The sequence below is a fragment of the Malaclemys terrapin genome, chromosome 1, assembly GCF_027887155.1.
Source record: "Malaclemys terrapin pileata isolate rMalTer1 chromosome 1, rMalTer1.hap1, whole genome shotgun sequence".
Taxonomy (NCBI): domain Eukaryota; kingdom Metazoa; phylum Chordata; order Testudines; family Emydidae; genus Malaclemys; species Malaclemys terrapin.
The window spans coordinates 9,849,759-9,875,614 of record NC_071505.1 but is presented as its reverse complement, the minus strand read 5'-3'; the positions used below and the strand labels follow the sequence as shown (position 1 = coordinate 9,875,614).

The following is a 25,856-nucleotide window of genomic DNA, read 5'->3' as shown; positions in this document are numbered from 1 at the left end:
CCGAAGAAGTGGGCTGTAGTCCACGAAAGCTTATGCTCTAATAAATTTGTTAGTCTCTAAGGTGCCACAAGTACTCCTGTTCTTTTTGCGGATACAGACTAACACAGCTGCTACTCTGAAAATTGTGCTTTAGATTGCTTTAGGTCTTAATACTTTCTCGGTGAGCTGAAGTGTGCTCTCCATTCATATGTCAGAAGTTTAGATGGTTGTACCTAAATTTTCATCCTTATTTCATTTTTGTTTTCAGAGTAAATGAGAGACCGTATCATGCTTTTATCTGCATTCTTGGATGGCATCTTCAGCAACTTGTATGCAAATAAGGTTTTCCTTTTAAAGTATAGAATCACTTCTATTAAATAGGAACACATTTTTTCCCTTTAGAGATTGTATAGTACTTACTGGATCAATTCTCAATTTCAACAAGTGATATGCATTGTGTACCTGATTCTTTTATTCCTCAGTTCTTTCCCTAGCTTTTCTGTTGCTGCATCTAGTAGTGAACCAGCAAGTTTAAATCAGTCTGGAAGAGTATATATAGGGCAAAGTGCTTGAACAATGTAAAGAAATGGATTTTTCTAAAAGTTATAAAAGAAAGTTGGAACTTGAAGTTCAAGTCTGTCTTTTTTTTATGGCATAATCACTGATTAATCTTTACTGTACTTTTGGGTGTTGAAGATGAACAGAGACCACTCCTGAATTCAGTTGACACGGAATTATTGCTCCTGGAAACTTGGAATCAGACACATTTTTTTTAAATCATCCTGGCAATATTTTGATGATGGCATATCCCTTGCTGGGTCATCAAAAACTCTGTGTTCTGGTCTTCTATGTCAATAGACAAGTTTCCTTCAATAATGAATTTGACCTTGAGTTATCCAAAGCAACTGATTATTTTTTTACTTGATATGAGCACAGACTTCTTCCATCTTATTACTTAATAGCTTTTGTCAATGTTTACATTTTACTTTAGAAAATGTATTTGTTTTTATTTCTTTAGTTTATTCAATTGATTGTTTCCAACTTCTTCCTTTTGATTTTGAACACAGAGTCCTTTGATAGTATTTGTTAATCCCTATGCACTAATGTTAATCCCTGCTTTCAGTATTGATCATCTTTAACATTTATTGTTGGAATCAGAAACAACCATAGAATGAATTCTGACACTGACTAGTGCAAAATAAGATGAGCTAGTCAGCTTTATCACATTATCAGATGCACAACCCACCTTGAAGTTGTTCCTAGATTCTACCAAACCGTGTGCTTTTAATAGTTCAGGACTTTACCCTCTTCCTCCTTTTCAATACCAAACGAAAAGTGATTCTGCCCATTAATCATGCCCTGCTCTTTCTTCAGTGACTCCACCCATTTCCCTTCCCCATTAGACAATTCTAGAACTTGATTTATTGTTTCCTAGTAGTCATATAAAAATCCTATGTGTTTTAATAACTTCCATTTTAGACTTGGTAAAGTTCTCAGTCACAGCTGGAACCTGATGTTTATAGCATCAAAAACATTTTAAAGATGATCTTTACATGAATACTTCAGGGTAATCTAGGAACTGAAAAAATTAAAGAGGTCCCATCCATGGAATAACTAATTAAAAGCACTGAAGAGTCTGGGAGGTTCACAAAGCTGCAAGCAGCTTCATTATCAGTTGTCCCATGCCTTTGATAGAAAGGGATGTTATGGAGTAGGCAGATTCTTCAAAGTGTTCACCTTTTCCTAACAACAGCCTTATGTGGGTTCACTTTAACCTGGGTGGTGGGTCTTCTCAAGGCATTGGGAAGTCTAGGAGATAGTGCTGCTTAAATCTGATTTTGAAGGATGTGTTGAGCTGAGTATCGTCTTCATATTGCTGACATTTTAGTCTGTAGGGTCTTGCCAGATTCCCAAGTGTTACAGTTTCTGCAATAAGATGAAGGACAGAATAGAGCTTTGCTGGACTTGGTAGATGAATGCTCTGGGAGTGTTGGAACAGTTCCCCATCACATCTGTCTGGGTTGGTCTGAGAGAAGATTCTGATAGTTTTAGGATGAACTTTTATAGTTTCTTGAAGGGAGAGAGAAGAATGTGGTGGTCCTCAGCTGTGCTGAATGCCACATATAGGCCCAGTAGGTTAAGTATGCATTTCTGTGGACAGGAGGATATCCACAAGGGCAACAAGTAATGTGTCTATGCCATGCCTTGGCCTGAACCCTGACTGAGATGGCTCCAAGGCTGTGGAAGATGTTAAGTGGGTCTGGAGATGATTCTAAGCAAGCTAATCAAGAAGATGGCATAGGAAGGTGAGGCTTAACATGAGGTGGTAATTAGCCAAGGTCACCTGTGCAGAGTACTAATTTCTTTAGGATTAGTTGGAATACAGTTGCTTTAGGGTGTGAGATAGCATTTTCTTTTTAAAGGAAATATTTACAGTCTTTTTGGGGGGGTCCCAGAAGATCTTTCACTAGCCAGGAGGAACTGAGATCAAGCACATATGGTAGACTTGATTGTTGTTAGCGCTTGTGCTATTTAAGTCTGTAAGCCTGAGAGAATTGGATGCACTGGTGTTTATTTTAATTAATCTGAATAAGGACTATGAGGGATGCAGAACCCGAGTGCCTTCTCCTATTTCTGAGCAAGTGGGGCATGTGTCCCAGTGGCTCTGGGAATTGGCCTGTAGAAGGCGCAGATTCTCCCTGTGAATAGGTAAATGGCGGCAGCAGCAGCAGTTATAGCAGTAATATCTCAGGAACCCTATTGTGAACATCTTACTTTGCTTTAACAGGGATGCGAATCTCTTAAGGCAGATGGCAGTGGGTGGACCTTGAGAAGTGAATGGCCTGCAGAAAAAGAGGGTCACCAGAGGAACTGTATTTTTGTATAAATTTAAAAAAGTAATAGATGTGTTGATGCAAATGTACATATTTACCAAGTATTAACATAGGTGAAGGCTGAAATTAAAAAGAAACTGAAATGGGGAGGGGTTTTAGGAAAATATCCCTCTCAATACTCTTAATTGAATCAGCTTAGATAGTGCACAATTTGATGTTCCATTTAATTGTGTGGCTGTATCACCGTTAGCTTTGTATTTGGGGTATACTGACTTCAAATCAATACACATACAGTATTTTAGAAACAAATTTTTAACTCTTCTCTAACAGTCTTTACCTATTTGTATTAAAAGTATAAGTTAACTCCTTGAAAGGTTGTAATACTTTCTGGTAACATATACCTGCTTTCTTTGATCAGTGTTTTACTAAATTACAGTTCTTCAGAGATTTCATTGTTAAGTAATATAAATTAGCAAGTGCTGTATTTCTTCTTTATTAGATCTTTATCTTTAAACTTCCTTTGCTAAGCAATGAACAAAAACGAGTTGGAAGACTGTTCTCTTCCCCTGCATTTTCTACATCCAGTTGGTTTCTCAGATTAGGATGAAGTAGTCCAGATTTAGAAAATGAAATTTCAACACCTTTAGAACAGACTCCTCCTGGAAAATAAGCAGGGTTGTCACTTCTATTAACTCATGACCAATGTGGCTGGCCAGTGATTTCTACTTTTTAGTTATGACGACCCTGATAGTGTGTCAATCTTGGTTGTCATCCTTCATGTCAGTAACCCACTTCTCAGAATGCTATTTTATTGTTGCTGTCAATCCCCTATCTTTTTAGTCTTTTTACATGCATGTGATCCTCTCCGAACACTAGTGAATGATACTGGAAGCTCTTAAAAATATCCCCAGATAGGATCTCTTTAAACCCAGAGACATGGTAGGTTCCCTCCAAAGTGATGGGTACTACAATGTGCGCTCTAGTTTAATCACGATTTATTAGGCTTGTTCCAGGAATCACTGTAGTGATATTCTATGTCCTGTGTCATACAGGAGGCCAGAATATGTGGGTCCCTTCTGGTGTTAAAATCTGTTAATTATTGATATAATACTGTTAAAACTAGTCATTTCTGTACAATTTACGTAAAAAGTAACTGTATTCAAATTAAATGTTCTTGATTGTTCTCCAGTTGAAAAAGTATTATCAAAGTGTTTCTACAAATGGAAACAGAGTTACTGAGACTTTAAAGACTAGCAGTCATTCTGTAGTCCAGCTATAAAATTTCTTTATCCATTCTGTCCAAGTTGAGAACCTAAGTGCTTACAGGTTCAGAGCCCTAGATTGAGACTCATTGAGGCAGGGACGTTCTGCGTTTATACATCACCTAGTGCAGTGGGACCACAATCCCTATTAGGGCTTTTTTTATGCTGTTGTAAAATAAATTAGCAATATTCTTTAGGATATTAAAGATTAGAAATGTGTGAAGAACCTCAGGGGATCTAGCAAAGCTAACTGAATGACAACGTTATGGCAAAGGAAAATCCATTGTAATTAAATGCCAGGTCAACATGGGGAGGAATAATTTGAATAAGCTGTAAACGTCACTATGTTCCAAACTAACTGTAACCACACAGGAAAGACTTGGGTATCATTGTATTCAGCTCAATAAAAACAGCTGCTCCATGCTTAGCAATGGTCAAAAAAAGCAAACTAAGTTCAGATGTATGAAGTAGTGAATAAAAAAAAAATTGTCATTATTTAAATTGAAGGTAGCCCTCACCAGGAATGCTGTGTTCAATTCTGGTTACCCCATCTAAAGAGAATATAAATAGATGTGGTCCAAGGAAAGGCCACAAAAATGGTTATGTAACTGAGTCTTTTGTATGAGGAGAGATTGAAATATTAGGACTGTTTAAAGAGGGGGGGGGGTGACTAAAGGGGACATGATAGAAGTATACACAATTAATCAGGGATTCAGAGAAGGTAAGTGCTTACTTATCTTTCCCAATAATGGATGAACAAGGGGACAGCCAATGAAATTGAAAAGTGGAAACCTTAAAACTGATAAAAGTAAATACGATTGTATGCAATAAACAATTAACCTCCGGCAGTCATGGCTGCTGTATATTGAGGAAGAGCTTAGCGGGATTAAAAAAAATGCTCAGTTTCTGGATAATGAGGACATATACAGTTACATTATTAGAGTCAAAAGCCTACACTTCAGTGACAAGATCAGAAAGAAACTTTCCAATTGGCAATGGATTCTTGCTTTTTTTTCTGTGAAGTATGTGGTACAGGCTGCTGTTGGAAACAAGTTACTGATCCAGTTAGTACAATATGGTGGGCCCAATGATTCTGTTAGTCTGATAATCAGCCTTTTCTGGGGTTAACTTTTTATTGGAACACTTTTTCTTAAAAAGATGGCTGCTTTTCTTACTGGGTAACAACACCAACTGATTTAGGGACCAAATTAGCACTATGGGTTCAAAACCTGCAGGGTTTATGAAGAATTTCCAGCTCCTGGTTAATTATGGTCTCCTCTTTTTCACATGTAATACTTGAAAATGTTTTCCTCTTACTTATTACACAGATATTCTTACACTACTTTATTGTACTCTGCAAAGTTTAAAGTTGCTGGATTACATTTTGCCTGAATAATGATTTTCTATTGACTAGTCACGGGGGGAGAGACTTCTCAAGCTATTTATTAGGGCAGATTTCAAAGCACAAAAAAGCTTGTCTTCAGGTAAAAATAACAAGGGTGGAACAAAACCTTACTATGTGGCAGAATTTTCCAAAGTACACTTTGAAGAGAACCTGGTATGAAATTTAATTTCCAGGGTGAATTTTTTGAGTTCAAAATCCAATTGAACAAAGTAAAACACAACCACAGAGCGAGGTCATGTTTTCACAGAACTTCCTCAGGTGGAAATGCACTTTATTCAGAATTAGTTTGCACGTTTTAGCACATTGGGGAATTAAATTTGACTTCACTGTACTTAGAATTTCACTGTATCAGTTTCTGTAAATGAGTTTTACTGTACTTTATTTCTGAATGCTTTATAGGCAAGTCTTGAGCATGCAGTGTATTTGGGAGAGTTAAGAGCGAAGCTATAAGTCTGGTACATGTTAACAGGTGTGGTTATGGCAGAGAGATTGTGTATAAGTGAACATCTCTTAAATCAGATTTATGAAAGCAGGAATTCACCTTCCTATGTAGTGAAATGCTTGTGTAAGAGCAATGCTACAATATTGCAGAATCACCACTGAATGTCTTAATTCTTTCTTAGCTTTCATTAAAAGTTTACTTTATGGATATTTTTGTTTGACAGTTGCCCAACTTCTTTGGAGATCTTGCAAAATTCTGCAAAGAATAACTGGAGATTCACACAGATGTACGTTGTCTATTGCATTACTCTGGTTTTCTGGCAATACCAAAAGATAGAGCTTATGTCAAAAAAGACTCTAGAGGCCTAATTCTCCTTGCTGGTGTAAATTAGGAGTAACTCCATTTGGTGTAAGTCAGGAATAACCTTAGTTATCCCTTTGTCTAACTTGATGCTGGGTTCATCTTTATTCTGAAGGTGACACAGAAAAATGTAAACCTCATTAATCTGATTAATTCTTTTAAAAATAAAACACAAGTCTTGTAAATAGGCTTAATAGTGCATCACAGCTTTGAAGCTACATAAATTATAGTAAATTTATTTGGGTTCATGAAAAGAAAGAATTGGTGAGGAATTAACTCTGAAGTTGCTTTTGGAAACCTCTTAGCTGTAATGCAAAATGTGAGCACAAGCTCTACTATTCTGAACAGCAAGTTTGTTTATGAAAAACATTGTAGCAGTACAAGCCACCTATTTGTTTTGGTTCAGATCCTTAAGAAATTAGAAATGGGTCTATAAAATTCCCTGTAAAGCTAAACTTGGTTCTTTCATTAAGAAAGAACTGCATAATTGGGTCACAACACAAGTTTTAAAAGGTACCGAAACTTACAGTACTTGTTTTATAAGAGGCAGTCTGTATGCAATTCTTGATTGAAGTTGCTGTAGCAGCAAATACTGTGCTAGCTTTGTTTTGTTAAATGTTGGCACTAGCAACTTACGGTGAGTGCTGCCGTTTCATGGAACTCTTGAGAAGTATATTTGAACTAAATTTCGTAGTCAGCAATTATTCTGCTTGTATTTTTCCATTAATTAAAATATGGATTTTTTTACCTTGGAGTTAATCTAACCCTTCTTTTACCGTCAGTTAGTTGCTGAGGAAATGGTTAAAGCTCTCGTATTACAAACATTTATGAACAGAATCAGAACACTCTTACCATATATCCTGGATGATTGAGGGGCAAGGCTGGGAGGGTGGCAGGGTAGATTTACGTCGTGCTTCCCAATTGGATTTTGGGTTGGTGGAGAGGAGAAATAGGAGCAGTGGATTAATGAAGAAATGTATGTGATCGTCCTTTTGTGCCAATGTTTTGGGGGCATCAGTTAATTCTTTGCTCCGCTAGTAGATTTGCTGATGTAGATTTTTCTCATTTTGGGGGACTGTGGAAAGATACTTTCAATAGATTAATAGATTTTTAAGGTCAGAAGGAACTGTTTGTGAAAGTCTAGTTTGACTCCCTCATAACACATGCCGTAGGATTTCCTTGTGTCAATTCCTGCCTTGAGTCCAGTAGCTGTGCTTGAACTAAAGAATAGCTTTTAGTAAAACATCCAATCTTGATTTTTAAAAATTGCCAGTGATGGAGAATCCACCGCAACCCTTGGTAAGTTGTTCCAGTAGTTAATTCCCCTCAGTGATAAATTCAGACTAGAAATACGGCCCAAGCTTTTATCTGGCTTCATCTTCCAGTCATATAATAAGAACGGCTATACTGGGTCAGACCAAAGGTTCATCTAGCCCAGTGTCCTGTCTTCTGATAGTGGCCAATGCCAGGTGCCCCAGAGGGAATGAACAGAACAAGTGGTAATTCATCCCCTGTCGTCCGTTCCCAGCTTCTGACAAACAGAGGCTAGGGACACCACCCCTGCCCATCCTGGCTAATAGCCATTGATGGGCCTATCCTCCATGAACTTATCTAGTTCTTTTTGAACCCTGTTATGTTGCTATACCCTTTGTCTGCTAGGTTGAACAGCTCTATCATCAAATTTCTGTTTCCCATGTAGATATTTATAGACTGTGATCAAGTCGCCCTTTTTCTTAATTAGCTATATTGAGCTCTTTGAGTTTCACTATAAGGCATGTTTACTAATCCTTTAATCATTTTTGTGGCTCTTCTCTGAACCCTCTCCAATTTGTCAATATTCTTCTTGGGGATAGAATTAGTGATGCCTCTGCAAGCCAAATGCAACCTATTTTTGACGGTGAATAGTCTATGGCTACATATTCGCTGTGAAAAAAGTTAGTTATCGTAAGGGGGGGAAAATTCACATGAACTGTCCTGCTGTAAAATCCTGGTGGAGACAAGGCACTGTCATTTTTACTCCAAAGTCAACCATGGGTGGGGTTTCCCTTAGCCACCACATGGTAAAAACTAAACGGTGCCTCATCGCCATTATGATTTTGTAGTGGAATAGGTAATGTGCGTCTGCTATCCGGTGGTAAAAATGCTCCCTTTTTGTCTGTAAAAACAAAGCTTGTATGGTAAAGAATTCCCTTAGTATGTTCACTTTATTCCTCTTCACCTGTAGCAGCTTGGATAAGTACTATGCTGTATTCTTCAGTGTATAGTCTAGCTGCCGCTGCTGTGACAAATCTTTGATCCTGCTTTGCCCATTCCAATTCCTACAGCATTAAGAAATTTGCAAGTCATATAATGTACTCACAGGAATGCTCAGGAAAATGCAAACTTCTGTAGGTTGCAAAGTTTGACAGAAATTGGTCCTATTTTCTGAATTTATGGAAGTGTGATGGGATAAGCTGTCAGGTTGAATGCTGAATGAAGACTACTTGAGGGATAAGTGGCTACTAAGATGCAAGAGTTCGATTTGGGACTTTTTTTTTTAGCTTTGGTTTGGTCTACACTAGAAAATTAGGTCGGTTTAACTACGTTGGTCAGGAGTGTGAAAAATCCACATCCCTGAGCAGTGTTTTAAACCAGCCTAACTCCCCATGTAGATAGCCTAGAGTGACAGAAGAACTCTTCAGTTGATCTAGCTCCACCTCTTGGGGAGGTGCTTTACCTACCCTGATGGGAGAGACTTTCCAGTCAGTGTAGGTAGTGTCTACACTGAAGTGCTACAGTGGCACAGCTGTGCCACTCTAGTATTTTAAGTGGAAACCAGCCCTTTAACTAATCGCTTTCCCATATAGAGGGTTAATCTCTAGGCCTGTATGGCTAACTGAATTAATTTCTTGTATTTAAGTATACATGAAACACAAAATCTCTTGATCTTTAGTTGCTTTTGCCCCATAAAATACAAGCCAACTACTAACTACACAAATAAATTCAGCAGAGTCCTTGAAGCCAAGAAAAGGAAGTGGAGAAGCCACCTCTGCCAGAGATATCAATCTTCAGTGCACAGACTCAATCCATGTCTCTCCCAAACCCTCTGAAAATAAATGGGATTTGCAGCATGTCTTGCAGGTGGACAGATATGGGCTATTTTGGACAAGTTGAAGGGAGAGGAGTGAACTCAGAGTTCAGGGCCACTTCCAGATAGCATGCTGCTAACAGCTTCCTCTCTTTTAAATTGAGGAGGCCTCAGCTTGTGCACATCTGCTGACCCAACTTTTTGTAATATGGCAGGAGGAGGGATGTGATTTCTCAAATTGGCAGGTCCCATGTCATTAAGGCCATAATTGCAATGCATATTAGCTTGGTTCCTAGCTGTCTGAAACAGCCTCTCCCTCTGCACTGCTGTGACAGCTCAAGTCATCTGAGGTGCCTGAGCTCCTTGTGCTTGGATTTGCGTGTCCAAGGGTCAAGGACAGGATGTTCTTAGTGGAGTGTCTTCAAGTCTGGAATTTTGTTTCCTTGATGGGCAGAAAGCAAGACCTGCTGTCAGGCTTTTGCCAAAGGAGGGGGGAGGAGCTGATGTTCAGTTTTCTTGTGTAGTTCTGAAGCATTGTACATGCATCCATAGAACTTTCTTTGTATTTGCATTTTGTAAATAAACAAAGCTGAGTTTCAATTAACCCTAAAGTTATGAGTAGTAGAAACAGAAGGGACATTGTGGCTATTAAAAGAAATAGGCAAAAGGGGATAAATGTTGAAATCTAGTGAATGACAGTTAACTTTTGTCAAATTAAAGAAAAAAAACTGGATGATGTGCTAAAGGTGAAGGTCAAAGAGGGAGTCATGTAACAATGAGAGCTGCTGTATCTCTAGAAGCAGAAAAACAAGTTCTTCAAATACATATGGCACGGAGAGCCATAAAATAGTGCTCCAAATGTAGGAACATACAGATAAGACTCGGACTGGATCCCTGGAGATGACATAGGCAATAATAATCACACATCTCATTGAGAGAAATAGAAACTTAAAGCAGGTCCAAATGATGCCAAGTAAACAGCTCCTAGGGATTAGTAGGAGTGGAATTCAGTTTTTCTGGTAGTTGACCAGTCTCAGTAGAAATAATAAAAGTGCATAATATTATGAGCAGATATGGTTCACCTAAGAAATGTACTTTGAACAAAAGCCCAGTTTGGGGCCACAGAAAGTCTTAAATTTGTTGAGAGTTTTGGGATAGCACCACAGATACCAGTTACCAAATTAAATCACTTCTGATTAATCCGTGACTATGTCAACTTTGTCATTGGGTTATGTTAATTATTTTTGACTTTTAAGAGAAACTTACTAGTAAGGTGCGTTATTTCTATGATCCAAAGATCTTTAAAAATTAAAAAGTTAGTGGTTCAGATATGTATTTAAAAAACCCCTTTTGTTAGAAGTTTTGCTTATTAAATCTTTTTTTGGTAACCATCTAAAATAAATTGCCATTTATTTATCTGTTGCTATCAAATACTCAAAGCTAGATATTACCATTTGAGGATTTACAGGATTCAGTAATCATTCAGATGCTGAAGGTAACTAAATTCTCAACGTGTTTTGAATATTCTCCCATAGCCAACTATAGAAAATTATCTTAAAAAAACCCCAAACAAACTTTGTGCAGCCTATTACTGTAGGAGAATTTATTTTTAAAAATTGATTGGAAATCTAAAACAGGTTCATGTGAATCTGGAGCTACTGCTTTTATGGATATCAGCCTCAAATGACAAATTTTAAACAGTAACTGTTTGAATCTATTAGTCTGTTTTCTGTTAAACTTTAACAGCCACCTGTAAGTGCTAACTTACGCAAATACACTTGTTTTACCTTGTACTTCCCCAAATGCCATTTGCCTATTCATCTGTTGCTTTTTGTCAAAGTAAATTGTGAGCTCTCTGAGGCAGGGATTTGTTTGTAACTGTCCTATACAGTAGGGAGCCATAATCCTTAATTAGAATCATTGGGTCCTACCACAAATGAAGTAACTATTAAATTAGTGAAATGATTATGAAAAACTGGGCATAGATTTGCACTATTGCAGCATTTTTAAGCCAATTTTCCTTACGTGCCAGGAATTCCAAAACTCTATGAAAAATGTCAGATTAGAAAATAACAGAAGGTCCTGTGGCACCTTTAAGACTAACAGAAATATTGGGAACATAAGCTTTCGTGGGTAAGAACCTCACTTCTTCAGCATCTGAAGAAGTGAGGTTCTTACCCACGAAAGCTTATGCCCAAATAAATCTGTTAGGCTTTAAGGTGCCTCAGGACCCTCTGTTGCTTTTTACAGATTCAGACTACCACGGCTACCCTCTGAGATTAGAAAATGTTGTCCTACATAAAGGATTCTTGAGTAAAGAGGAATATAGCAAAAAAAACCAAAACTTGCCTTTATTTTATATTAAAAAAAAAAAAATCATGCTGGAATCTTATGCAACATCACCAATATGGCAGTCAAACAATCCAGTGTTTCACCAGCTTGTTCCCTAGATGCTGAGGTGTTTAACCATGTAGAGTCAGACTATCTATCTGTGTAATACTTTGAAATTGGTTTGGGATTTGGCACTACCTTTATAACCACTGTATCACTGTTGGCTAGGAATCTGCCAGCAAGAATTTTAATTAGTGCTATCTTCTTCCCAATTACTTTTCCCATGTATGGAAACCAGACAATTACCACAACTTCTGCACCTCCTTGAGTTAATGAGTTGATTCTTTGTCGGTTGCTACTAAATGTGATTTGACTAGGCCTCTCAATGTGGATATATTCAGATTACACTTGCATTTCATACAGTATATGTGCGTGCACACACATTCCCTTACTTCATTTTATTTTTTGGCGGAAACAATTTTATTTTCTTGCGACTTATTACAAATTCAGGGAAACAACCCTTAAATCAGTGATCAGGAGGTGGAGAGATACTATATAAAAATGGGCCAAAACATTAAATGTGGACATTGAAACTTAAAAATATGGCTTGCTATGCAGAATAATCAGGACTGACACAGGATTTATTGATTTTTGTCCAATCATGTGACAGGCCTTTAGGTAGTTCTAATGATCCTGGAAGTTTACTAAGTGCTGTTTAAAATCAAATAGCCTGTTTCCTGAGTGAGTAGGCGTTCTTTGTCCAACGTATAGATCGCTGTTTGCCAGTAGTGGTTTACTTACTGCTCTATAAAAAAGGCCTTTGGGTAATAGTTAATCCTAGTTCATTTACTAAAAGAAATATACCAAATGTTTAAAAAAAAAAAATGAATTATTGCACCACTAGATGATTGCAGGAATTAATCATCCTTCAGTTCTTGTTATCCTTCTATATCATTTTAGACAGCATATAAAAGTTATCCTTCTGACAGATGAGATACAAGAACGTTGCTTTTTTCTTGTGATTTTTACTCCTTTTTGAAACTATTTAGGAAGTTTTAACAGCCTTACAAATCTTTGCTATGTGAATATCAAACAAAATGATAATCATTATGACTGAAATTTTTTTTTTGAGAAACATTATGCAATAATATCAAATCTCCCTTTAACAGGATGTTACCACATTACAGAGAGAGCATCTTTACCCCAACCAGGAGATGTTGTTTCTGGTGATTTTTATTAAATTGAGTGAAACTACTGACTCTGCTCATCGAAGTGCTGTTCTCTTGCAGGAGAATAGACTTTGAGTAGTGAATAAGTGGTAAATAAATACTGAAGTACTTTTTTGTCCTCTCTCTAATTTGCTGGGTACATAATTGATAACTTTTCCATAACCACCTCCTATGTTTTTTTGGGAACCATTCCGCTGTTTTTGGACTTTTTTCCCCCCTTTTCATTGAGATGCTATTAGTAGTCTCATGGTTATTAGCGGATGAGAGGAGATTAAGCCTTTATATATATATTTTGTATGTGATCATTTCTGCTAGGAAGCCCCAGGAAGATTATCACAGGATCATTTAATAATCCATCAATTTGTAATATTTGGTTATGAATTGCATTCCAATACATTCTGACTGGAGAGGTCTGCCATATATGCATACAATCTTTTTACCACAATTTCTCCAACATTTTATCCCCTTTCAGTCTTTATATATTTTACATGACACCCTAAGGTACCATTCAAATAGTATCTTAAAGAAACTTTATCATGTTGCAGACTTAGGTTGGTGTCCTCTTTTCCAGATGGAATCCCATACCTGTGAGGTAATGTCTGTCCAAATTCTTTTCCCACAGTGTCCTATATGGATATTTCTTCTTTTGGGTAGGTGTCTGCAATGATTGATATAGATCAGTGTTTCCCAAACTTGGGATGCCGCTTGTGTAAGGAAAGCCCCTGGTGGGCCGGGCCGGTTTGTTTACCTGCCCCATCCGCAGGTCTGGCCGATCGCGGCTCCCACTGGCTGCGGTTCGCTGCTCCAGGCCAATGGGAGCTGCTGGAAGCAGCGAACCGTGGCCAGTTGGAGCTGCTATCGGCCGGACCTTGGATGGGGCAGGTAAACAGGCCCGGCCTGCCAGGGGCTTTCCCTACACAAGCGGTGTCCCAAGTTTGGGAAACACTGATAGAGTTACGATCTATGTTTCCTAATGGATCGGAAACCATTGCTTGTACTAAAGTTAGTTTTCTGTATGAAACAACTTATCTAAACAAGTTTTTGATTTCTAAATAAGATAAAATTCTTAGAACACCCTTCCAACCATATGTATTTCCTGGCTCTCCCAATCTTTAAAACTCAATGGTTTGTGGTTTGAGTTCAAATCTGGATAATTTGCAAACGTTAAACATTGGTGAAGGGAAATTTTTTCTCTAGTTCTAGCCCAAATTGCAGCATAGCCTTTGCAGAGGGATAATTTATACCATTCTGGAGGATATAATTTTTTTTTAATGTAACCCTGGTAACCTAGCAGTACATACACTGACACAATTTTCTTGCTGAATAAAGATCAAGTGTTTGAGTGAATTAGAACAGGGGTTCTCAAACTTCATTGCACCATGACTCCCTTCTCATAACAAAAAATTACTACACAACCCCAGGAAGGAGTAACCGAAGCCTGAGCTCTGCCACCCTGGGCTGAAGCCCTTGGTCTTTGGCTCCGGGCAGTGGGGCTTGGGCTTGGGCTTCAGCCCCGGACTCCAGCAAGTCTAATGCCAGCACTGGCGACCACATTAAAATGGGGTCGCAACCCAGTTTGAGAACTGCTGGATTTGAGCACCCCTAAACCACTATTGTTTTGAGTTGTCTGGTTTGATATTTCTGCCTAATTGGAACAGCTAGTCCACCCTGTTAATGGGTTCTTACAAAGTATCTCCACTCACTCTTGGTCTTTTCTTATTTCATATAAATTCTAACGTTCTTTGCATTCCTGCTAGTTTTATCTGAGAGGATTATAGGAAGATTTTTGAAACAAGAAAGATCTCTCTGGCAAAAAAGTCATTTTGACTGATTTTTCTACCTAACCATGAAACTGTATAATTTTCTCTGCACTCTTTTTTTTTTTTTTCATTTGCTAAAGTAGTGATTTTGACATTGAAATTATACAGCTCTTTTGGTTTTGTTTTATATTTGAATCCCCAGGTATTTTATAGAACTTGTCCATTTGTACTGAAATGTTTTCTGGAGGGATGATTTTTTTTAGAACCTAGCGAATATAGAGCTAACCTTTCAGATTTGGCATAAATTACTTTAAAGCCAGGAATTTTTCATTTAGTTTATGTTCTGAAGACACAGTATTTTAAGCTAATTTCTGATGTGTCCCTGTAAGTTTTATCCCTGTGATGAATTCTTTGTTGCTTTTCCTGTGTGTAAAAGGCTCCACGGCCAGTGCGGAAAATAAAGGAAGCAATGGACATCTTTGCCTAGTTTCCACATGTAATTCAAACAGAAAATTTAACCCCATTGATTCACTTAACAGTTTTATAGCTGGTATAAAGAGAAGTTATCCATTTAAGGGACTGGGGGCCTGTGAATTTATGGGACAGGACTTCAAACAGAAAGTTTCACTTTATTCTATCAAAAGCTTTCTGTGCATCAGGTGATCCAAGAAATGGATCTCTTTTGGTGTGGCACCATGAAAGATTCCAAATACTCTGAGAATATTATATGACACTTGTCTATCAGTTAATCCGGTTTGATCTGAATTTATGTAAACTGAGAGCATGGACTGCATTTGGTTAGCTAGTATTTTTGCTAAATTGTTCATCATGATTGAGCAGTGACAAGGGCCTATAAAGAGCTGCATATGGTAAAGTCTTTTCCATCTTTAGGGAGAGCAGCAGTAGCTTCTTTCATGGAGTAAGTTCATCCCTTAACCGAATGGCATTAAAGGTACCCCTCCCCAGACCTGTTGATTCCTCTTCAAATATCTTGTAAAAATTCTGCTGGGAAGCTATCAAGTTCTGAAGTTTTATCACTCTTCATACTTAACGATTGTTTATAAGAAGACTTCTGTTATTTCTTTATCTAAAGATTCTTTATCTGTTTTGTTTATCTTTGGCAAACCAGCTACTTACAGATGTTCTTGAATCACTTCATAGCTTGGAGTATGTGAAGTACATATGTCGAAGCTGATTCCCCACTCTGGCACTTTGAGTGCAGAAGGTGGGGGCCCCCCAGGATTCTAAAAATTAATACTGGCCACTCCAGGCTGGTATTAAACTCCCAAGGATACAGCTTTTCTCTGACCTTGGATGGGTAGATCCTACCACCACCCAGGTGCAAAAAAATCCCTTTGGACCCAGGAAGGTGCACTTGGGAATTCTTCCCTGTGGGGTACCCTCAAGCCATTTTTCCACCCCCCCCCCGGGAAGAGCCGGGAAAGAAAACAAAGGAATGCAGCTGTTGCCACCAGCTAATTAAACAACATATGCACAAAACTCTTAGGACACAAACCCCCACAATCCTGTTCTTAAAAAAGGTAAATTTGATTAAAAAACAAAAAGCAAATGTATCTGGAATGTAGGCTGTTGCTAGATTTAAAAAAGAGCAAATATAATAATTAAGCATCAAGAATGGTTTTCCTGAGGTCCAGCTTAAAGGTTACAAGCAAAAGAAAAGCACCTGGGGTTAGCACAGATGATAAGAGAGAAACCTAATCGCGTCTTCCTAGACATTCCCTGATCTACTTACATATCTGGGTTTTCAGATAAGTAGTTTCGAGGTATGATTTGATGATTTTTTTTATACCTGGTTTAAAGCTTCTTACAGCATTGCTGCTCTATCTCTCTTCTCTCCGGAGAACAGACAGACAAAGGGAAAGTCCCCCCCCCCCATTTTAAAAAGTTCTAGCCTTCTCATTGGCTCTTTTGGACAGGTGCCCACTCCCTTCCTTTTACCTCTGGGCTTTTTTAACCCTTTCCAGGTAAAACAAGTAGTTTTGGGTTTAAAAATTAGTATTGTAAACTTACATTTGTTTTTCATTTTTTAGGAATATTTTAGTGGACAAGCCTAATGATCAGTCTTCAAGGTGGTCTTCAGAAAGCAACTACCCTCCCCAGGTAAGCATTTTAATTCTACATTAGTACTCAGCCCTATTGTGGCTTCCAAAGGCCCAAATTTTAAATTGCAATTTATATTACATCTTGACTATTATTAATCTAAACAGCTGGGAGAACACTTCAACCTCTCTAACCTCTCAGTGACAGACTTGCAGGTGGCAATTTTGCAACAAAAAAACTTCAAAAACAGATTCCAAAGAGAGACAGCTGAACTTGAATTAATATGCAAATTAGATACAATTAACTTGGGTGTGAACAGAGACTGGGAATGGTTGGGTCATTACACTAATTGAATCTATTTCCCCATGTTAAAGTATCCTCACACCTTCTATGGGTCATCTCGATTATCACTTCAAAGGTTTTTTTTTCTGTCTCCTGCTGATGATAGCTCATCTCAATCGATTGGCCTCTTACAGTTGGTATGGCTACTGCCACCTTTTCATGTTCTCTGTATGTATAAATATCTTCTTTCTGTGTGTTCCATTCTATGCATCCGATGAAGTGGGCTGTAGCCCACAAAAGCTTATGCTCACATAAATTTGTTAGCCTCTAAGGTGCCACAAGTGCTCTTGTTCTTTTTGCAGATACAGACTAACACGGCTGCTACTCCAAAACCTAAACAGCTGGGTTATTCATGCTGGTATTGACTGATGGATCTGAGTGATCTGATACCTAAAACGTTACCTCTCTTGCAGCTTTTCTGTCTCTGTTCTTGGCAGGAATATTTACATTTCCACTTAGGGCATGTTTGCCTCCTTGATTTTTAAAACAGTTTCCTTTTTGGGGAAGAATGTCATGTTACCACAAGTGAATTTTGGCAGGTATCTTTTTATTCTTCGTTTCAAACTTCAAGAATAAAACTAAAAGTGATTCAAGTTCTGCTGTCATTGAACTAATGGTGGGAATCTGCCATGCAGGCCCCATCTCCTCAGCACCTTGAGGAGCTGTGATAGAGTTCCTGTGCTCACCAGTCTTGTTTCAATGAGGATATTCTGTCCTCTAGAATAGACCACATACTCTTCATGTTCATCACTTACACTGCCAGACTTCTAAACGTGGAAGCTGTTAGAAATAGTAAATCATATTTCCCCTTCTTTTGCCTGATTACTGTGTTAGAACGTGGTTCTGTTTGTTCACTTGTCTTAATGTCACAACTTTAGTGTCTAACTCATCTTTCTACCATGATATTTTGGTTTCTGGAACTTCTGAGAGAAGTAAAATCTGTTCATCCTACCACTTTTCTTTCAAAATATTTGTTTGGCTTTTTCTCCAATAAATTTAAGCAAATAGATTTGCATGTTTGCAAAATCTGCTATTCGGCTTACCTCTTAAACAATCTGGTAATATTGGTAGAGTGTGCTCCTTTTTATCAGTCTTCTGGGACCATTTTTAAGCTCACAAATTTTGTCCTACTTATATATAAGGCTAAGATTATGGCACAGAAGTCACAAAATCTGTGATTGTGAGACCTCAGTGACATTTTCTGCTTCCGCCCCAGGGTGGTGGGGCTGGAGCTGTTGGGCGGCAGAGATGCCCACCCAGAGTTTCTAGTCACTGTGGGAACAGCAGCGGTGGGTGCTGAACTCCACCCTCCACATTTTGCCACTGTTACTTTTAGTAAACAGTGACATGTCTATGACGTTTACTGAAAATAACTGACAAAATCTTAACCTTACTTCTATGACCTCATGGTGCTTTTGGCTGCATTTGTTTACTCTGAGTTTACATTTTTCCTGATCTAGGCAACAAGAGATTTTCTTTTTCCCCCAGGACCAGTACTATTCACAAACTTCCTTGTCACTTTTACTTCACTAGATCACAACTTCTCTTTTTTTGTTTGTTTGTTTTTGATTTGCTTTTAAATTAATTTATTTAGCATATAATGTACCTGCTGCCACACACAAGAGATTTATGAATGTTCATAATGTGTAGCAATAGTAACCCTCCACTTACCCACCCAAGAAACATCAGAAAATTAATCAAAAGAGAAAATGCCGCAACACTTAGACTGTGTGGGGCAAATGCTTGGCTGGAAAGATGAATGTTCTGTTTCAGTCTGAAGGCTAACAAACATGCACAGGTCTGACAATATTCTACAGCAATGAGATCATCCACTGTGAATATCTTGTCTCCAGCCCTCAAGTTTACAAGTCTAGGGCCTTTCAGCAAAAGTATTTTCAATGATCTCCATTGGCACAAAAATTCATCTACATGAAGTCTTCCCCCACCACAAAGTTTTGGAGTTCAGAAAACCTTTCACAATGTGTGCAGTTGTCAAAAACTGTGATGAAGAGTGACTTCTTTTGGATCCTGATGATCAAGGTTTCTGTTCAGGGATTGCTATTTAGGTACACACATAGCCACATCACTGTAGTATGAGCACCTGTTCTGGTTTTGGGAACATTATTTTTTACCTATTTGGTTGTTATCTCTGTGTTGTCTTCTGACTTCACAAAGCCAGAGATTTCAAGGAAAACCAAATAATGCATATTTCACATACCATCTTCCTCTGATCCCCAGGGCTAGTACATCTGCTCAGTCAGTTTAAAATTACTTGTTTTTTATCTTGTACAGCACAAATGTGTTGGTTTGTAGATGTAGAAAAAAATGTTGTTCCCCACTTCCAAGCAATCTTAGTCCATCCTAGAATGGTTACAGGATAATGAGTATTGAGATTGAAAAATAACTTTCTTGAGAGCAAATCATCTTCTGCTTTCTCCCTCCTTACAGCTTCTGTGGCAGCATGTTCTTACTTTGTAGTATCAATTAGTAAGGAAATGTCATGAGGTATATTCAGAGCATTCAGCCTCACTTCCTTTCCTAGATTGTTTGGCAAGAATCTAGTTCTCTGCAACTGGAGACTCGTGTGTCTATCATGGGTTCGGGTCAAAAATTGTTTGAAATTAAGCTCCTTTCCCTTAGGTGTTTTTTCCCTTTGATTCTACAGCTTAGATTGTTCAGAGTTCTTGACTGACTTAAGTCACCTTCATTCTCATTGTGAAGAGTAATTAGAAGTTTACTCTCACTCCTATGTTCAGAACTGACATCAGTAAATAGAACATTTAGCCTTCTAATGTTTTTGAGAGACTTCATAACTGTCACTTAAAAAACCCCACTGAGAAATAATAATCTAACTATAGGGTCAAATTGAAACCCAGCTGAGTAAGAACCATTTCTTAAGCTTAATATGGTTACTAAGAATGTAGGAATGTTTTCCTTTATGCCTAATAGTTCTCAAAGAGGCGGCCTTTCTAACAGGTAGTAAAAAGGGATCGCTGGTTTGGGGAAGGGATAGTCTACAGCAGGGGTGGGCAAACTTTTTGGCCCGAGGGCCACATCTGGGTATAGAAATTGTATGGGGGGCCATGAATGCTCACGAAACTGGGAGTTGCGGTGTGGAAGGGGGTGAGGGCTCCAGCTTGGTGTGCAGGCTCTGGGGTGGGGCCAGAAATGAAGATTTCAGGATGCGGGCTGGGGCAGGGTGTTGGGGTGTGTGTGTGTGTGTGTGTGTGAGAGAGAGGGCTCTGACTGGGGGTGCAGGCTCTGGGGTGGGGATAAGGGGTTAGAGGTGCAGGAGGGTCCTCTGGGCTGGGACTGAGGGTTGGAGGAGGATCAGGTCAGGGGCAGGGGGGTAGGCTCCAGGCAGCACTTACCTCAAGCAGCTCCTGGAAGCAGCAGCGTGTCCCCCCTAAGTCTCCTACGTTGAGGCACGGCCAGGCAGCTCTGCACGCTGCCCTGTCCTCAGGTGCCACTCCTGCAGCTCCCATTGGCCGTGGTTCCCGGCCAATGGGAGCTGGGGGGATGGTGCTTGGGGCAGGGGCAGGGTGTGGGGGCTCCCTGGTTGCCCCTACATGTAGGAGCCAGAGAGGGGGACATGCTGCTGTTTCCAGGAGCCACACAGAGTGTGGCAAGCCCCCAACCCCACTCCCCGGCTGGAGCACTGGAGCGGGGCAAGCCCTGGACCCCACTCCCTGGCAGGAGCTCGAGGGCCAAATTAAAACATCTGAAGAGTCAGATATGGCTCCTGGGCCATAGTTTCCCCACCCCGGTCTACAGTGAGCTTTTTTTTTCTTTCTTTGACACATTTTGCCTTCATTTGTTAAGCTCTGTCAAAACAGTGGATTAGTTAGAAATGAGCTTGATTTTTCTTATAACGTCAGCTAATAAGTCAATTTAAAATATTTTTCTCTTGGCTATAGTTTTTATTCAGGCCTCCTAATAAGATCAGGATGCCCCTTATGTATAGACGTCCCTCTGTGCAAGGCTTGAGGAGGGTTGGTACGTGTGTGTGTGAGAAAGATTGGGATGGTTTGGCACTGGGAAAACTTAGTTTTGTTCCACTCTGCTGTTTGTCTTAGCAGACAACCTATGAATCTCTCGATATGCCTGTAGTGAAATAAATTTTGGCATCAGAATTCTGTTTGTTGATAGGCTGAATTCCATGGGACTCTCAAGGCTTGCGGCCGATATATTATCAGTGTGAAATGGTGGATCTGAGTCCCAAGCCCAGTTTTTCAGAAAATTAAATACTTTCTTGTGTAGAGTCTAAAGCAAGAAAATTCCTGTGGACAAACACAATCTAGTAAAGTAAATTTTCTGTAGCGTAAAAACTTGTTTTGATAGCCATAGGATATTGAAACATGTACAATTTTGCTGCTCAAGAAATTAATTGTAACTAGCATAAGTTTTCATTGGCATTGCTCATCCATGTTTAGCGTTAAAAGTGAGGTATGAGGAAATAAAGCCCTATCATTTCATTCAACTTGGTGAACCATGAAGCTTTATAATTCTGGGGTCAGAATGTTAAAGGCTAATCAATTGTGTGCATGTACGAGAGTTGTGTGGTGGAGATCGCAAGTATCAGTATTATTTTGGGGTGTTCTTTTTGTAAAACTTTGGTTCACTTCCAAGGAAACAAACGTGCATTATATGATATTACATAAAAAACTGTTAAAAATATCAGTGTTGAAAAGTCAAGCACGCAGAAGTTAGAAAAAGCTATAATTAAGGTTGCCTGTACAACCTTAACTCAGCCCTTTTTGTACATTATGATGGCTTTAATTACATGATCACACAGTATTTTTCTATAGGACAACTGCTTCATTCAGTGCACAGAATGGCCAGTACTCATTTTAATGAGCAGCTTTTCAATACTGTAACGCCTCACTTAACATTGTAGTTATGTTCCTGAAAAATACGACTTTAAGTGAAACGATGTTAAGTGAATCCAATTTCCCCATAAGAATGAATGTAAATGGCGGGGTTAGGTTGGTTAGATATTTTTTTCCATACAGTACAGTACTATAGTTGGGAGGTGCCCCCACCTTACCTCACACAGGCACAGCCCACTGGCATTGGAGACAATGAGGTAGACAAGGAGGCTGAAGGTGCTGTAGGGCTAGGAGAAGCATGTTGCTCAGCAGCAGCGGCAGCTTCCCCTACTCTGCAAGCACCAGGGGCGGGGGACTCAATCCTCAGCCCGCCCAGACCACCCCTTCCCCAAGCCCTCACCCTTAACCTGCCTCTTCTTTCCCCACCCCCCCCTTACTCCGCATGCCGTGTCCTTTCTCCTCCCCCCTCCCTCCTGTCTCCCCAACGTCACAAGCCAGCTGATTGCCGCGGGCAGGAGGGATGGGGGAGGAGCGAGGACTCGGCGCGCAGGCTCCCCCCGCCTCCTGCCCGGGCAATCAGCTGGCTTGCAGCATTCGGGAGGGAGGGGGAGCCTGTGTGCCGAGTCCTCGCTCCTCCTCTCTCCCTCCTGAACGCTGCAAGCCAGCTGATTGCTGCGGGCAGGAGGCGGGGGGAGGAGAGGGAAGGTGCTGATCCGCGGGGTCTGCCAGTGGGTGGGATGTGCTTTGGGGGGGGGGGGGCATAGAGGAGCTGATGGGAGGGGGCTGCCAGCTGTGGACCAAGCAGGCAGCCAAACGGCATTCTAGCGAAGCATTGCACAACTTTAAATAGAGCATGTTCCCTAAGTGATCAGGGACGTAAGATCGAAACAACATTACGCGAGAGGACGTTAAGTGGGGAGTTACTGTATTTAGTTTCCTCCTCATTGTTCAGTATGTAGTCCCAGCCCTTATTTATTACACACTATTCAAACCTTGCTCTGAAGACAGCATTATTAATTTCCTCGTGGGCTTCTCTGACACTTATCGCTATAGTATCTGAGTGTTTCACAAATGTTAATGAATTTATAGTCACAGCACGCCTGGTGGAGGAGTTGAGTTACTGATACCTCTGCCTATCAAGTTGAGAATTGTTCTCATATTTTTCTTGACCTTCCTCATCTATTTGTTTGTACCAATCTGTTGTCTCTTATCTTATACTTAGATTATAACCTTTTGGGGGCAGGGGCCATCCTTTTGTTCGTTCTTTATACAGCGCTTAGCACAATGGGGTCCTGGTCCATTTTACAGGTGGGAACTGAAAAATTAAGGTTAGAAGCATCCACTAATTTAGGATGCCCAATTTGAAGCACGTAGGCCTTGATTTTTTTTTTTTTTTTAAGAGTACTTAACATTATAGATCACTTTTATGGTCAAAGCACAACTTCCATTGACATTAATCCAGGGTGGATTTGATTTAAATCAAATTGATTTAAATAGCTAGTCAGGAAGACTCAATTTAATCATGGTTTTCTATATAAAAGTGCATTATTGTTAGTTGTTACAACCTTAATACATATTCTTCACAACTCAAAGATAGATGTAGGTTTCATTTTTAAAAGGTACACACTATACACTTTTAAACATTGATTTATTTTGAAAACTTCAGATTAGTTTTACAGCTATATCAGAACATGGATGATTGTTTAGTTATTTCATTTACCAAAGGTAAATGAAGCAGCTATCTCCAATTCAACAGGTTAATCATTAATATTTGGAGGATTTTCTTGCCATGCTATATTAGGAAGAGAACATCACCAGACAGACATTTAAATTGTTTTATTTAAATAAAACAACAACATTAAATATTCTGGATTTTTTTCTTCAACAGCAAAAATAATATTTTAACAAAACAAGCATATGTACCTCGCTTCTCGCATTTATCGCCAGACTTTTTCTCCTTGTCCAGATCTATTTTGCCCCTAACAATCTTCTATTCATTGAACTTTTTGAAATTTTGCACTTTTAGAGAGAGGTAAGAGAGTGACTCTGTGTACACAAATTTTCAGAGGGACAATAGAGTTGAGGTCTGTTATTTCTCACCTCTCTATATTTATTTATTTATTTATTTAAAACATTTTTTTCTGTTAACAAGCATGTTACCTCTGGAGACACAAATCTACAGTTTGAGAACTGCAAAACTAAGCATCTCTGATGGGATCTTCTAGACTGAGCACTGAGTCCCATTGGGTAGATAGAAAGACTAACATAAATCTATACAGAAGCCTGTGGAACCCCATAAGATTGGGTCCCTAATCCATGAACTATTTGAACTCATTTACAAAACTTTTCTTAAACATTACATGAATATATTGTCTCATGCTATAGAATTAGAATGTATAGTCCTTATTCCATGATGAGATATCTTTGAGCTATAATGTATCTTAATTAAAAATATCTTTAGATAGGTTTTTTCCTCTAAAAGCATTTTATCCAAAAAATTGATTTAAATAAAAATCAGTTTTTTTTTTAAAAAATCATTGATTTTTTTTTTTTTTTTTTATCCACCCTGCTTTAATCACAACTGTGAGTGCTCATCACTTCTGCATATCAGACCCCAGGTGTCAAGTTGGGCATCCAGAAAATGAGACATGCAATTAATGACCACTTGTGGAAAGTTGGGTTGAAGTGACTTGCATAGCACCACATAGGAACTCTCTGGCAGAGGTAGGGATAGTATCCAGCTATCCAGGGCAGCATTCAAATGCCTTAGTGGTGAGGCTGTCCTTTCTCTTAATGCAGTCCCCTTACTGATTCACTACACACATTCCAACTTCTGTAACAAACGAATCACAGATCCTATATACAAGCCATCTTCACTACACAGCCCTGATTCATTCCCAGAGCAGGTCCATCCTGTGCATTGGTGAAGGCAGGACTCCTGTGCAGGGAAAAATAGCATGTGATCTTGTAATGAGACTGTCATAATGCATGTGCACAAAGAGGTTGAATTAAGGTTGCATAAGCATAGGCAACCTTAATTCCGACATTTTCTAAATTTTGGGTGCTTGACTTTGGAACTTTAATGTTCGTTTAACATAGTTTTTTGAGAGTAATTTCCGAGATTTTTTTTTTTAAACTGGTAAAACAAATTCCATCATATTGCCATCCATCTATCCATCAGCCCCACCCCACAGACCTGTGCCACTTGAGCTAATGGAGTAACTGAGGGGCTGTGTGGACCAGCGTAGATGGGGATGGAATGCATTGCCAGGGGTTTCAGATTTTCTGACAGCAGAGGAATGGTGAAATTTGGGAATCTTGCATTCCATTCCAGGGCCGTGAGAAGAGTTTGCTCAAATGTGCACAGACTCTTCCACCTGTTACCTCTGAGATGATCCTTTCTACCCTGTTTCCTATCCCATTCTCATTATCCTTATCTAGCCAGTCCCAGTCTCTACTCTTCAGGTTTCTGATTCATGTATCATTGTGCAGCAAGTTCAAGTCTTACCCCTCAGGACTCCGTGTCCCAGTGTTCTCATCACTGCCAGTCAGTCTTCTTGCCCAACCAGTTTCAGCTCCCTTTCTCCGTCTCTTCCTGTGTCACGTTCTCTTCTTCACCCAAAGACCTCATCCAATTTGTGTCTCTCTTGCCCATGTTCCCCATTCCCACTGGCTCACAGTCTTTCTTTTACTAGGCTCTTCATCTGATATGTGTATCCACCCAGGTCATTGCCCAGCCAGTCCCACTTCTCCCCCTGCACCCCAGCTTCTTATCAGATCCATTTCTCGTCATCTCCTTCTCCACTGCTCCGTTGGGTCCCCGTCTCTCCTCCTGGCTCGTAATCCGGTCTGTTCTACCCCCTTTCTCCGTGTGTAATCTCCAGTCCCAGTTTCTGTGCTCCTCACAAACATGCTTGTCCCAATCTACTCCCACTATAAATCTGACTTTTGTTCC

At 39.4% G+C, this 25,856-nt stretch overlaps 1 protein-coding gene across 1 annotated transcript in view; it reads left to right on the top strand.

Moving 5' to 3' along the window:
* Nucleotides 1–25,856, top strand: part of MKLN1 (muskelin 1) — a 172,911-nt gene that overhangs the window by 7,107 nt on the left and 139,948 nt on the right. Inside the window, exon 2 of the mRNA XM_054015895.1 lies at nucleotides 16,721–16,790. Coding sequence (XP_053871870.1) covers nucleotides 16,721–16,790 — 70 coding nt within the window. The remainder of the gene's footprint in view (nucleotides 1–16,720; nucleotides 16,791–25,856) is intronic.